Raw genomic sequence first — 15,709 nt, 5'->3', positions numbered from 1 at the left:
GCATTATTTGGATCCCTTTCCACTTACTTACCATCAGGTGCAATAAAGTCACTTTGCCTTCCTTGGCCACGCGGGTCATTTGTACATTGCGTTACTAAATGAAACCATATATTCGTCTTTACCTCTACATTGTGCTTTAAATCATCCATGAATAACAAATATTTTCACCAAAACCCCGGTTTTAATTTTCTGATGTTCTGATCATGTTGTGGTTTACATTATATGTATTGTATATTTCTAACTGAAAATATGATGTTGATACTCGTACAAATACTCTTCGTAATAGTGGCCATAGGACAAGTAAAATTAAAATTACTTTTTATTAACATTTATTTTGATTGAAACTTACACTTCATTTTACATCTATATTTAGAATAACTATGGTAAAGTGTTATTTTAAAGACAGTATATGGTTTCATTTATTAACGCAATATCAATATGATCCTGTATAGAACAGGCAGTTTCACACTTGACTGGTGGGTGGTTTCTTTGGAGGCGTCTGGGTTGGTGTCACCGAAATATCTATTTCTATCGCTTAGGTTCACTGTGTATGCACTGTTGTGTTCTAATTTGGAGGATATTGTAGCCAGCGTAGTTACTGGGCAATATGAGACTTAACATGCCTCAACCTGACCGATGCAGTGGATGCCCCGCAGAATTGTGTGATTCGAAGTTCGTATGGTGTTGCTTCTGATTACGAGCGGTCGTTTCGTTTACCACCAGCATACGGTATATAAGGCATACTCGTCTCGTCATTCAACAGTAATAAAAAATTACAGACCATGTTTGCAACCCTGTATTACTTGTTTCAAATGTACGGTTCTCTCGTAAACAAACTCGCGTGCAACACTTTATATTCAATAACTAGTATTCTAAAATTGCCAAATAATTTACTTATCGCGACATTACAAATGATAAACATGATTCGGTGGTATATTTATATAAACCGCCCTCGGTGTATTGGCCACACAGTGTTAAGATGTTGTGTTTGCTCGTGTTGCTGGGCGCGGCTGCTACTGCCGCCGCTCAGACCTCGGGGTCTCGGGTCGTCACCACGCATCACGGCCCGATCCGGGGCTACAAGGACCCGGATGGCTCCATGTATAGTTTCTACGATGTACCCTATGCGACTGTACCCACGGGAAGGGACAAATTCAAGGTATATTATCTTCAATAGCGTTTATTATTTAATATAATTTTACACATAAGTAATAGACTAAGTATATTTTTTTTTAATATTAAAAATAGACTATGAAATGGAAGATGCACCTTATCGAAATGTTTTTACCTACATGTCAATAAGGTTGAAAATATTCGTACCCGAGCATGAAGGGATTTTAATTTTATTACTCGACTTTATAAACTTTAAAATACGAGTTAAAGTCGGTATATTACACACGAATATTAATAATTCTCATCATGCACATGAAAAGGATAACCTACCTCTCTATGATAAATGATTACCCAGAACAAGTATAATTGTTTATTTCATCAGTAAATATTTGAGACTCATCAGCCATAGATATCTTGCTGAACGTAGACCTCCTCCAAATATTACTAGATCAACCAGTCGCAAGCAACCTACAACCAACGACCTGCGATCTTTACCAATACTAAATGCATTGCTTAAACCCAATTTATTATTACCCAAATTATTATTAATACACTATTACTATAATAGTAAACCCAACTTATACGACGTTATTTTAATTTTCCGGTCTTTAAAATAAGTCACTAGTAGTTACTATCTAGTATGTGAGTACGCGCGCACTCACGGTTAAATAATCGCTCGTGTAATAGGTAGTTTCTAGTTATATATAATTGATGAGGAAATTACATGGTTGCGTTACTTAATCTCTCTCTTATCTTAATCCCTGAGTTGATGATTTATTTTCTGGTAGCATTATTAGTTTTTAAATAAAATTGAAAAAAAGATTAGTAGCATACATTGTATTATGAAAATAATGCATATTTTGACAATTCCGGATACACGAACGTTTTAACTGTTTAAAAAAGAAATAGGAATAAATTTGAATAAACAATAAATCATACAAGCTCATAGATTTACGAAAAAATCTCAAAACTTCTAACAAAACTTGTACTCTCGTTTTGAATTCACTTTACTTAATACTATCAATAACAATTAAAAAAGAATTCATATGTTAATAGCGGACTATGATAGGATTGTAACATCTCTGAGTAACGTCGACTGGTCTGAAATGTTTAGTTATTGTAGCAATGTAGACGAAATGGTAAGTGCCTTATATGACAAACTTCAATTCGAAATTAACGAATATGTTCCCAAACGTAAGTCTCATAAATCCAAATATCCCATTTGGTTTACCTTCGAACTTATTAATCTTTTAAAGGAAAAAGAAAAACTAAGACAAAAGTCGCGTAAATATAAAAATCCCCGAGACAGTTATGAATATGAGTGTATTGTGGTTCTGTATTGTCTGAATAATGACACTATCTATTATGACAATAGATTTATTAATTAAGACTACAAACATAATTATAATCAGACATGACCAGGCCGACGCTATCGGGACGTAAAGTGTGCGGAAGTGACAGTGGCCGGAAGGACGCCACATAGTGATGTCACTTTAGTAAGCTGTGACTACATCACTATGTAACATCTCCCTTTTTCATTTTTTGTTTTTAACAAAGACAATTGAGACTTAAGACTAGTTTCACAGAATGACAACATATTAAAAACTTTTACATTCCTTAACTTATATGACATGTTACTTATACATTTGTGTAACTTAAAGACTTAAAATTTACTTAGACAATTACACTTGACATTTATCAATCATATACTTAATCTTGAAACCTGACTAGGAGATTGACCTGCCTACCACTTCTAGTTTTAAGTATACCCTTTATAGGTTCTTCCTTTCTCACTTCCTCCTTTTGACTTTGACTTATTTCTTGACTCTGTTAAATTTTCTGGAATATTTTCCTTATTAAGACTTGAAGACGGAGGACATAACAAGTGTTGCCTATTTCTTCTAAATGTACATCCATCTGGAGCTTCGACAATAAATGATCTAGGTTCATCACATTCCTTTATGACTTTCCCAGATTGCCATTTAGAATCAGGTGATTTTTTGAACATCACCCTATCTCCTTTCTTGACTTTAGACAACTCCTTAGATTTTTTATCAAAATAAAATTTCTGTTTGACATTATTATGTTGTTTTATTTTCCTATATTCCTTATGACTTGTTATTTTAGGTTGCAGATGCTTAACAACGGTAGGTATTAGTGTTCTGAGACGACGAGACATCAATAATTCAGCAGGAGATGGTAAGTTTCCTCTAGGTGTGGTTCTATATTGCAGCAAGGTAAGATGAGGATCATCTCCAGACTCAGCACATTTGGTAAGTATGCGCTTTATTATTTTCACTCCAGATTCCACTAATCCATTTGACCGTGATAGGTAAGGACTTGACGTTGTATGACATATAGCCCAAGAATCTATAAACTGCTTAAATTCTTGTGAACTGTAGGGTGGACCATTATCTGACATTATTTTTACAGGAATCCCGTGACGACTGAATATAGGTTTCAAAACATTTATTAATGCTTTTGCTCCTGTTGAGCTGACATTAGCTATTTCTATATAATTAGAATAGTAATCTTCGACGACAACAATAGTTTGACCTTTAAATTGTAAAAAATCTATACCGACTTTTTCCCAAGGAAAAAAACTAATCTTATGAGACATTAGAGGTTGTGAGGGATTTGCTTTTCTGTGTGACAAACGGATTTCACAATTTTCTACACATTGCTGTATATCATGTGACATTAATGGCCAATATACAACACCTCTTGCAATTTTTTTTGACTTTTCTATACCTTGATGACCATTATGTATCATTTTCAGAATTTCTGGTTTCAACTCTTTAGGTATAATAAGACTGTTACCTTTTAATAGCAGACCTTTGACAGCATGTATTTCATGACGACAGTTCCAATAAGGTAAGACTAATTTATTGACTTCAGATTTTCTATCAGGCCATCCTTTTTGATAGTAATTCATCAGTAGTTGCAGACTTTCATCTTGTTCCGTAGCCTTGGTGAGACACTGGAGACGTTCTGCTATAATAGGTAAGTGATTAACAAGCATATTGACATGAACCCTGACATCTTCATCCAGCTCGTCTTTACTGGACTCGGGTAAAGCTGCTCGAGACAATGAATCAGCTATGTATATTTTAGTACCAGGTTTGTATTCAACTCTTAAATCATAAGCTTGTATTCTCAACATTAACCTCTGTAGACACGTTGGAACTTCTGCTAAAGGCTTTTTAAATAAAGTAACTAATGGACGATGATCTGTTTCGACAGAGACTATTTTATCATAGACATATTGATGAAAACGAATACATCCAAAGACAATGACATATAATTCTTTTTCGATCTGTGCCATACGTTTCTGACTTGACGTTAAAGTTTTAGAAGCATAGCAAATTAGATGATTATCCTGAAGCAAGACTGCACCGACTGCTGACTGACTTGAATCTACTGACAAGAGAACTGACTTTTTGACATTATAATGTGGCAATACTGGTGCCTGACAAATGATATTCTTAAGACGTGTATATATAGCTTCATGACTTTCATTCCATAGCCATTCACTTGACTTTTTTAATAAGAGACGGAGAGGTTCAGTTTCCTTTGACAAGTTTTTAATAAATGCTCCTAAATAATTTAAAATACCTAGAAACCTTTGTAGATCCTTAAGACACATAGGAGACGGCATATCCTTGATAGCCCTGACTTTTTCTGGATCCGGTGACACACCCTGTTGTGAAAATATGTGACCTAAATATTTGACTTGTGTGTGACCACATTTCCCTCACTGCGCAGTGAAAACAACTGACGACACGTTCCGTTCTGGCCGACCGTCATGCCGTGATTGAAGTTCGAACGAATAGCGCCATCGCCGGTGCATTCGCGTATATGACTCAAACACAGTACAACTTTTCCTGTCTTGCCCCGAACTTCGTTTTGCCCAGGTCTCCCCTAAGTATTTTCTGAGTCATTCTCCAACAAATTTACCTGGAATTTTTACCTTCCGTGAATATGATAGTTTCAAATATACAGTCGGTATTAAATAAGATTCAAGATAAAGCATAAAATGAACGTATCTGATGTAAAAGACATATATTCTGAAAAACATATTTTGTCAAATCGTGTTATCTGTTAGGCGAATGAAAATATATTTTAAGATAAAAAGAAAGTTACTGATGGTATTTTATTATGTATTTATGTATTTTATTTATTTCAATTATAACGGATAAAGCAATTACACTAATTAAGTTAATAATAACAATATATAACTATAGTAAAATATGAAACAGATCAATAATCGACTTAATAACTACATGAAATATGCGGTATCATGAGTTAATTTCACAATAATGCAAACATTCCTACTGGATCACGTTCTAATCAGCCGAAAAAAAAATGGTGATAAATATAGATCTGAACAGGTTTATAATTAGCTTTCACGGATTCACTCGTGAGGCTTTTCAAGGAATTTAAATCACTTAGGAATTGGGTTTATTTCTAGGAACGAATTATGCGTGAATTCGGCAGAAGTTATTCCCTGAGTGTAGTTACGAGGAAGGGGGGGGGGTCTAAGGTTCACTCTAGACACGTCTTTACCCTATTTAAATAAAGCCTTGCGCTTACAAGGACCTTGCGTGGTGTAGGCCTTTAGTAGAATTCGGCGAACTTTTTTTAGCTCCGTCAGCTGCCCTCTTATACTGGCGTGCTAAGCGCAAAAGCGGTATGTCAGGGAGGCCTTATTTCGAGGTAATCGAAGTTTCGTTAACATAGTTTTATAGTTTTGTATGTAAAACTGAGACAGAGAAACTCTTTTAAGGTATTTTTTTAAAAAGTTCTAAACAAGCTACAGTTCTTTAGATAAGTTCATTGGATGGGTATTTCTTTAAGCTACCTAACGATATACAAATCAGGATTTTGATATTTTTTGAAATACCGCTTTTGAGCTTAGCACGGTAGTATAAATTTATAAAAATCTGTAATGTAAATATCTAGAGAAAATCTGCAAATACGCCAATATAGACCGCATTTTAAGCACGTGGACTAAATTTAAAGTTTTATATCGAGAACAGTGCCATGAATTGGAGCTAAAATCATCACATCTTTCAACCTTGAACTAGCCATAATAATTAACAAAATTTTATTGAAGTCGATGGGATGGTGTGTAAATTTGCGTGGAGGACTCACACCGCCTACTCTTAGTTAATTGATTACTGTACCAATAAGTTTCCTCCAAGTGCAAGTAATAAGTTGACAGTTTCATCTACGGTATGACGATTACTAGTTTTGCTCGCGTGAATGACTTTTCCGGGATAATTTTTTTTTCCGACTTATTTAATATATTATGTGACCAAAGATTGTAATGCTTATAATCGCTTTATTTATGGAGTGATTTCGCTAGATAATTATAATATGAGATAAGTTAGCATGACATTCATTCTCAAGGATGTGTTCATATTAATATAGTCACTAATAGGTTTATTACAACGAAAGTAGTGGCGTCTTAATATATGAATTCTTTTTTAAATGTTATTGATAGTATTAAGTAAAGTGAATTCAAAACGAGAGTACAAGTTTTGTTAGAAGTTTTGAGATTTTTTCGTAAATGTATGAGCTTGTATGATTTATTGTTTATTCAAATTTATTCCTATTTCTTTTTTAAACAGTTAAAACGTCCTTGTATCCGGAATTGTCAAAATATGCATTATTTTCATAATACGATGTATGCTACTAATCTTTTTTTCAATTTTATTTAAAAACTAATAATGCTACCAGAAAATAAATCATCAACTCAGGGATTAAGATAAGAGAGAGATTAAGTAACGCAACCATGTAATTTCCTCATCAATTATATATAACTAGAAACTACCTATTACACGAGCGATTATTTAACCGTGAGTGCGCGCGTACTCACATACTAGATAGTAACTACTAGTGACTTATTTTAAAGACCGGAAAATTAAAATAACGTCGTATAAGTTGGGTTTACTATTATAGTAATAGTGTATTAATAATAATTTGGGTAATAATAAATTGGGTTTAAGCAATGCATTTAGTATTGGTAAAGATCGCAGGTCGTTGGTTGTAGGTTGCTTGCGACTGGTTGATCTAGTAATATTTGGAGGAGGTCTACGTTCAGCAAGATATCTATGGCTGATGAGTCTCAAATATTTACTGATGAAATAAACAATTATACTTGTTCTGGGTAATCATTTATCATAGAGAGGTAGGTTATCCTTTTTCATGTGCATGATGAGAATTATTAATATTCGTGTGTAATATACCGACTTTAACTCGTATTTTAAAGTTTATAAAGTCGAGTAATAAAATTAAAATCCCTTTATGCTCGGGTACGAATATTTTCAACCTTATTGACATGTAGGTAAAAACATTTCGATAAGGTGCATCTTCCATTCATAGTCTATTTTTAATATTAAAAAAATATACTTAGTCTATTACTTATGTGTAAAATTATATTAAATAATAAACGCTATTGAAGATAATATACCTTGAATTTGTCCCTTCCCGTGGGTACAGTCGCATAGGGTACATCGTAGAAACTATACATGGAGCCATCCGGGTCCTTGTAGCCCCGGATCGGGCCGTGATGCGTGGTGACGACCCGAGACCCCGAGGTCTGAGCGGCGGCAGTAGCAGCCGCGCCCAGCAACACGAGCAAACACAACATCTTGACACTGTGTGGCCAATACACCGAGGGCGGTTTATATAAATATACCACCGAATCATGTTTATCATTTGTAATGTCGCGATAAGTAAATTATTTGGCAATTTTAGAATACTAGTTATTGAATATAAAGTGTTGCACGCGAGTTTGTTTACGAGAGAACCGTACATTTGAAACAAGTAATACAGGGTTGCAAACATGGTCTGTAATTTTTATTACTGTTGAATGACGAGACGAGTATGCCTTATATACCGTATGCTGGTGGTAAACGAAACGACCGCTCGTAATCAGAAGCAACACCATACGAACTTCGAATCACACAATTCTGCGGGGCATCCACTGCATCGGTCAGGTTGAGGCATGTTAAGACTCATATTGGCCAGTAACTACGCTGGCTACAATATCCTCCAAATTAAAACACAACAGTGCATACACAGTGCTCCTAAGCGATAGAAATAGATATTTCGGTGACACCAGCCCAGACGCCTCCAAAGAAACCACCCACCAGTCAAGTGTGAAACTGTCTGTTCTATACAGGATCATATTGATATTGCGTTAATAAATGAAACCATATACTGTCTTTAAAATAACACTTTACCATAGTTATTCTAAATATAGATGTAAAATGAATATATGGTTTCATTTAGTAACGCAATGTACAAATGACCCGCGTGGCCAAGGAAGGCAAAGTGACTTTATTGCACCTGATGGTAAGTAAGTGGAAAGGGATCCAAATAATGCCGACTGACGCGAGATCCTTCGCCACACGACACAGTTATGCCGTCTTGTTTGAAATTCTTAAATTGGTTTAATGAAACTTGCGAGAAGTTGATTTTGTTGTTTTATATGTTTTTCTATTGTTGTTGTAAATAGGCGAAAAAAAATATATTAATCCAAGACATGATTTACCCATGCGCCAAATTTCATCCAAATCCGTTCAGTGGTTTCTGAATTTATTTAAACATTCATCCAAACATTTTCACGAATAATCGTATATTTATAATAAGATAAGATAAACTTTAATTAAATTCATATCGTGTGGTTGTAAAAATCAAGAGTCATCGTTATCAAGCTAGGAAAATATACATATTGCGCTGACCAGGTGCAATGCAAACCTAATGAAAGTCATTATTGATGAATAAACAACGCAATCAATCCATAGCTGATTACGATAAATACACTACTCAATAAGTCTAGGGAACAAGAGAAAGAGAGTGTTTATTTTAAATTTAATATATTTTTGTCTTAGATACTATACATCAATAGAATAGTAATTTAATATTCATTTTAATTTTTCAATTTAACAAATAGCTTGTTAGTAAAAAAAATTACAAAAAAACAAGTTCATGTAAATTAATAAAAACTAAAGCATAAATAAAAATGTATCTAAAAGAACATTCTTAACTACTTTTTAATAATCTGTTGCATCTCCTAAGGCCTTAGTGACGGTTCTTTATTGGGATAGCATACTGGGAATAAGGTTATTGAATGTCACCTGTGCATTAATTATCCATATTCTGGAAAAGTGAGAAAAATTTATTCTTCCGTGTTTGAATTTTCGGGAAAATTATTGAAACTTCGACTCCCGAGTAAATCCCACGCATGCTTAATTAGATTGAGATCGGTGGACTGAGAAGGCCACTATTATACGGTGCTAATGTAAACGCAGAACAAATTCATCATCAGCCTTGAAGAGTGTGCACGTGCATTATCTTGCATGAGTATTAAATTTTGGCCGAGCTGCTGTCGATGAGGGATCACCATCAGTGGTGAACAGTCTATATAACCCGATTCCTACCGGCTTCCCTGTAAGGTTTATTCACGTTTGTCTTAGTTTTTATTTTCTATTAAATTGGCTACGATATGTTACCTAAGGCATTTTTTTTCCTCAGGCCACCTTTTGAAACATTTCACCTATCGCCACTGATGACCATAAGGAGCTTCATCCCGTAACGGTATTGCTCCGCATTGAAATTGACTCGTATCCAAACAAGATTTGTTTTTCCATCTAGAGGAATTCCAGCCCACACCATTTTCGTTCTGCCTTAGTAAGGATGAACTTGAGGATTCTGGAGTCAACTTTAGCGACCAGGAACTCGCAAAACACACACTGTCCTTAAATCGGGACGATATCTGAATCGAGATCAAAAACATTCAAATAATTAGCTTTTATAAAAAAAAAATATATTTTGGCCACGCTGCCTAGCAATAATGATTGATCGGAATCGATATTTAATATTTTTTGTCATATTAGAAAATATATAAACTAGTTATAGGGATAGTTTCTTTATTATCCATGCCGTAGTTCTAGTGTTGGTTTTATTCTGCCACTTATAGTTTGTGAAGATTTTATATTCTATACATAATAGTTGGATATACATATTACATTACCATTGTTCCAAAATTATAAATATCTAAATTGTTCAAAAAAAATACCGAGAGGCTAAACTACACACTACAAGGCTCAATACATAAACATTAGACGCTACGCCCGCAGCACTACCGGGCATGGTAGGATTCGGCCGCATGGGTTTTCTATAATGCTTCTCGTAGATTCCATCCCACAGTTCAAACCTGGCTCCGAACATGGAGTTTTCCAACCGCACTACAGGGCCTAGGTCCATGTAGGGAGACCTGGTGATGTTCGTTGCTGGCCAGGTTGGTAGCGAGGATCCATCGGGGACAGGTGTTCTGAAAAATTAGGTTTTTAATTTAATAGTAATAAAGATAGGTTTTTTGATATCATAGGACGCAGATGAGAGAGTATTTCAGAAGGAGGGGGCGAAACTATCCCTCATACACCAATGCAACTTATGTAAGATCGGCAGTGGCACGCATTTTAGGACACCGAGCGGTAAAGCTCGGCGAGTCTCTGGGAACGATAATCAGTTATAACCCGCAACGAATTAAATAACATAGAAGTGTAGGGAGGTATTAGAATTATATCATAAGTGGAAACAAAAGGAAGATGGGGTATTAGGAGCTTCAGTAATCTCACACATCTTACGAAATGCAACAGTGAGCTGTCGCGCTGTGTCTACAAAGATGTAAGACGTTACTGCTGATCCTGACTAAGCCGTTCATATAAAATATAGGCAATAGTGTGGATCTACAACTTTTAAAATAAAATTTAATACAACTGATAAAATAATTACCCAGTAAGTATAAAGTTCGTCCAGAGAGACCGCATCATATGTTGCATGTTAATATATGCATCTGTTCTACCTGTCATGTTGTTGTGATCTGATATAATACCGTATTGTTCGCAATGGTCGGTCCCCGTCACATTTGTAAACAATATTGGACTAGTATTTTCATCCACAAATGAATATTGGTATAGATATATAGGCTGAGCCTTAGCTCCAAGTCGTAAAGTGAGACCCTTCATCATTCTATACCCAAACAGAACATCGGTGTGAAAATCTACGTATTCTAAAATTGTCGATACGTTTACAGGTCTATCCCCGAAATAAAAAGTCCTGACGGTGTTTGCCACTCTTTCTTTTTCTTCCACACTCTCAAATTCCAGTTCATTTGGCAAAAAATCTGAAAAATGCTCATTCATCTTGCTCAGCCATCCGCCTAATATGTTTGGTATTCTGAACATACCTTCATCTTTGGCTAGTCCATATAATAATGGCATGGCAGGGAAATCTCCATTTTTCAGTATGTCTGCGGGGTCATCTTGTAGGAACATTTCTACTCCAACATCTCTTTCTAGACATGCAGCAAAGGTAAAGCTGGAATCTGGAAGGCTTAAGGTGCTTATTGAGTGCATTGCCAGCGTTGTGGCCGAAACAGTCATATAAAACTCTTCCAAGGCTGCTATATCATCTACATTAGAGAAATTCATAAGCCTAGCGTGATCCTTTGCGTTCTGTATCGGATCGTATTGTATTGCAATGGCTCCGTAACTGCATCCGCTTTCTGGTATTGCCCTATGGAAGAGACTCCTTGTCATGTTCGATATCGTTAATAAGTCAGTAGAGATCCCGCCAGCGCTGCATCCCATTACAGTTACGTCATTAGGGTTGCCTCCGAATTGTGCAATGTTTTGGTTAACCCATCGCAGTAAAGCTGCTTGATCTTTCATGCCCGCGTTTCCAGGAACATTTTCAGTACCCAAACATAGGAAACCGTACGCTCCAAGGCGGTAGTTAAATGTGATCAAGATCATGCTATTGTTTTTAACGAAGTTTGTTAAATGTATTGAGCTTCCAGATCCTAAGACAAAACCTCCGCCATGGACATTGACCACGACTGGCAGATTAGTAATGTTAGTATCGGGGACGAATATATTTGCTACCAGACAGTCTTCTTGCATGATGTACGGCTCAGGTATTAGCATAACAAGCTGCGGGCATATGACACCTCGGAACACTGCTTCAAATGGTTGTGTCCATGTGGGTGGAGGCAGAGGTGCCTGTGGAATATTTGAATTAGAAATTAAGAAGTGTGTGATGAAACTACAACGTAACATATCATTTTTTGATCATATCAAAATGAAAACAACACTGACTTCAAAACCGCTATATCTAAAGTAAATATGACTTGTCCTTTGCTTATTAGGTTATTTAAATGATATCAAAACTATAAATATTTTGAATACCGATGCATGGAGGTCATTCCATAGATTGTACATGCGCGGTAAAAAAGATCGTTGTAGGAGCAACGTACTGCCACGGATTGATTCCCTGTAGTACGAGTCAACTCCACTGCGACAGCGAGTGGTGCGGTGACAAAATGAGAGAACCGATGTCTCTTCATGTACCCGGGTTCTCCACTATGTTGTAAGATTGGGATCATCGACAATTCGTCTTTGTGGATTACACAAGTATTTTTGGGCCCCTGCCCAAAGGTGTAAACAGAACTCCACGTATGGCCGGACATGCGCTTCGTAAAGCGTTAATCTGTGGCGTTGCGTAGCGTCCGTTTGGCTCTGTGCAGGACTCTTAACTTTTTGCAGGCCAGGTTAGTTTTGTTCTGCAAATACCATTTGACATACGCAAAGTACCATGGTACTATGGCGCCACGATGAATGGGTCTTTCTTACCAATGAACGCACATAGCTTATTTAGATAATTACATACAATTATTCTATAATATTGACTCTCTTCTTTTTGCCTTCTACTGTCCCTAAAATTCATGTCACGATATTCTAAAGTTTTTATTGGTTATAATCACTATATTTATGGAGTAGTTTCGCTAAACATTTATAATATGAGATAAGATAGCATGAAACATTCATTCTCGAAGATTTATTTAGGTATATAGATTTGTTACGTGACGATAACACCAGCGTCTTAATTTGATTTCATTTGTTTATTGCTTTGAATGACGTCACGAGCTTGCCATTCGCCTGCTGGTTAGCGATACGACCGCTCATAAACAGTAGAAACACCATCCAACACCATGAATTACAATAATTGACATAAAATGTTAAGTCTTATTATGTCCAGTAGTTTCATTGGCTATAATGTTCTTCTAACCAGAATAAACAGTGCTGCTTGGCGGTAGAAATAGACATTGCGGTGGTACCTACCCAGGTGGACTCTCATATATGAGAGATCTACCACGAATATTCCTCTTCAATTATATATAACTATAAACTACCTATTTCACGAGCGTTTATTTAACCGCCAATGCGCGCGTACTCACATACTAGTAGTAGTATGATGAGTGATTACTTTAAATTACCTGAATATTAAATAACCTCGAATTATATTTTTAATCACCATATTAAAGTAGGTAATTTGTGTTTACCCGCGCTATTCTTTGTATAGATAAAGATCGCAGGTCACTGGGCGCGGGTTGCTTACGACTGGTTGATAGTGATATTTGGAGGAGATCTACGTTCAGCAGGACATCTATGGCTGATGAGTCATAAATATTTACTGATGTAATAAGGTAGGTTATCCTAATTATTGTCAAAGATGAAAATCATTAATATTGGTGTGTAATATACCGACTTTAACTCTTAATTTAAAATTGATAAAGCCGATCAATAAATTAAAATCCATTTATGCTCGGGTTCGATAAGGCGATTCACCCATTTCATAGTCTCGATATTATTGATGTTCAAAATTATAATTAACCTACTTACTTCTAAGTTAAATAATAAATAATTATTTAAGAATAAATACCTTGAATTTGTCCCGTCCCGCGGGCACAGTCGCATAGGGTACATCGTAGAAACTATACATGGAGCCATCTGGGTCCTTATAGCCCCGGATCGGGCCGTGATGCGTGGTGACGACCCGAGACTCCGAGGTCTGAGCGGCGGCAGTAGCAGCCGCGCCCAGCAACACGAGCAAACACAACATCTTGACACTGTGTGGCAAATACACTGAGGGCGGTTTATATAAATATACCACCGAATCGTGTTTATCACTCGTGATGTCGCGATAATTACATTATCAGCTAATTTTTGATTTCTGCTAATTGAATATATATTGTGGCACGCAAGTTCAGTCGCGAAAAAGCCGTGCATTTGAAACAAGTGATATAGGGTTGCAAATGTAGCTCGTGATGTTTTTTACTGCAGTCGAGTGACGAGACGAGCTAGCAGCCTGGTTGATGGTAAGTGGCTCCCGGCGTCCATAAACTTCAGTAACGCCAAGCCACGCCACTGCCTCTCAGTAGAGAGACGAATACCTTTTTACTTTGAAGAAGGTATTATGTGTAGCTTTGCCTGAGTGTAAAGGTTTTCTTAATCGTCTCTAAATTAGTGTAGCGTCTCATAGCATTTATACGACGCTAGTGCCATTCATTTTATAAACCATATTAAGAATATCAAATATTTATTTCCCACAGGAGCAAATTACCAGAATGATAATATACTAATCCGGGAGTCTATGCATGTGCCAAATTTCATCCAATTCCGTTCATCGATTTGCGCTTTACTTTAAGCAAACATTTTAACGAATATTCGTAAATATACCTATAAAATATTAGTAACATAAAATAAACTTATAAAGGCAGGTTAATCGAATCCGTATCGATTGATTGTAAAAAGTAAGCCACATTATCAAGGTAGGAAAATATATTGCGCTAACCACACACTAGACTTTCATAATCACAAGTATAAGGTGATAAAATATATAGGAATCATTATTGATGAATCACCACCAATCCTTAGCTAATTTAAATAAATATTAGGATAGTTTATTATCATAAATCAGCAACAGTTGATAGTAAACAAGCGGATAATATGAGTCAGTGGCATGTAAAGATAACGCAGCTCAACAAAAACAAATATTTTTGTTGTTGCCCTATATCTCTGCAGATTTTTATATTTTAACGCCCTTATTCACAGACGTTATTTATCTAAATATCTAGATAAATAACGTCTATATTTAGATAAATAACGTCTATGAATAAGGGGGTAAATCTCCAGTTTTCGAATATACTTATAAAAGAAGATTATTGTGTCTGGTTACACATCTTTAGCGTTTTTATATATATAATAATACCATGTAAAAAAATAATATTTTGTTGCTCGCATGCTTGATAGGGTAACCGCGCACGGGCGGCAAAACGGTCGCCGCAACACTTAAATTATTGGGAATGCACGCGCAAACGGTATTTTCGCTGCGGCGCGGCGGCGCTGGGGTGGAATCAACTGCGGTTATTTCATCGCCCTGCAAAAAACAGCGCGCGTGTACTTACACTTAACTTTATTAATAAAATTTATATCATTCAGTAACCAAGTGGATCTGTTGATATAATCGTTATATGGTAATGTAAAATATTAATATTGCAGCTTAATTATATTGCATGCATGGCAAGACACCGCTGTGAGATACAGGGTTCAAATCCCGTGTCGGGTAGAGTTTTATTGAGTTGCTCAGTATTAGCCCGGATTTTGGAATTTGTACCCGATATGACGATAGACTATCCCCCATCACACGGGACTGAGAACACTTGCCAAAATGGGAGCTTGAT

At 36.1% G+C, this 15,709-nt stretch overlaps 3 protein-coding genes across 3 annotated transcripts in view; 1 reads left to right on the top strand and 2 right to left on the bottom strand.

Annotated features, from left to right (window-relative positions):
• The window catches only part of LOC119189487 (juvenile hormone esterase-like), a 29,127-nt gene extending 21,336 nt beyond the window's left edge, over positions 1 to 7,791 (bottom strand). Inside the window, exon 1 of the mRNA XM_037439331.1 lies at positions 7,589 to 7,791. Coding sequence (XP_037295228.1) covers positions 7,589 to 7,768 — 180 coding nt within the window. The 5' untranslated portion in view covers positions 7,769 to 7,791. The remainder of the gene's footprint in view (positions 1 to 7,588) is intronic.
• The window catches only part of LOC119189512, a 111,243-nt gene that overhangs the window by 60,978 nt on the left and 34,556 nt on the right, over positions 1 to 15,709 (top strand). The gene's annotated exons all lie outside the window — the stretch shown is intronic.
• On the bottom strand, positions 10,056 to 14,117 carry LOC115450475 (juvenile hormone esterase-like). Its single transcript, XM_037439322.1, has 3 exons — positions 13,909 to 14,117; positions 10,921 to 12,188; positions 10,056 to 10,456 (listed from the first exon to the last, which is right to left on the bottom strand). Exons 1-3 carry the CDS (start codon positions 14,086 to 14,088, stop codon positions 10,189 to 10,191), a joined length of 1,716 nt encoding a protein of 571 aa, XP_037295219.1. The 5' UTR covers positions 14,089 to 14,117; the 3' UTR covers positions 10,056 to 10,188.

Source organism: Manduca sexta, chromosome 16 (assembly GCF_014839805.1).
Source record: "Manduca sexta isolate Smith_Timp_Sample1 chromosome 16, JHU_Msex_v1.0, whole genome shotgun sequence".
Lineage (NCBI taxonomy): Eukaryota > Metazoa > Arthropoda > Insecta > Lepidoptera > Sphingidae > Manduca > Manduca sexta.
This window is presented reverse-complemented; position numbering and strand designations above follow the sequence as displayed.

Bases quoted from the DNA above. Each gene is read 5' to 3' on its own strand.
- LOC115450475 (XM_037439322.1), bottom strand. From the start codon at position 14,088: ATGTTGTGTTTGCTCGTGTTGCTGGGCGCGGCTGCTACTGCCGCCGCT. The intron at 12,189-13,908 runs GTATTTATTCTT...AATATTCCACAG, and splicing joins CGGGACGGGACAAATTCAAG to GCACCTCTGCCTCCACCCAC. The intron at 10,457-10,920 runs GTAATTATTTTA...CTAATTTTTCAG, and splicing joins ACGAACTTTATACTTACTGG to AACACCTGTCCCCGATGGAT.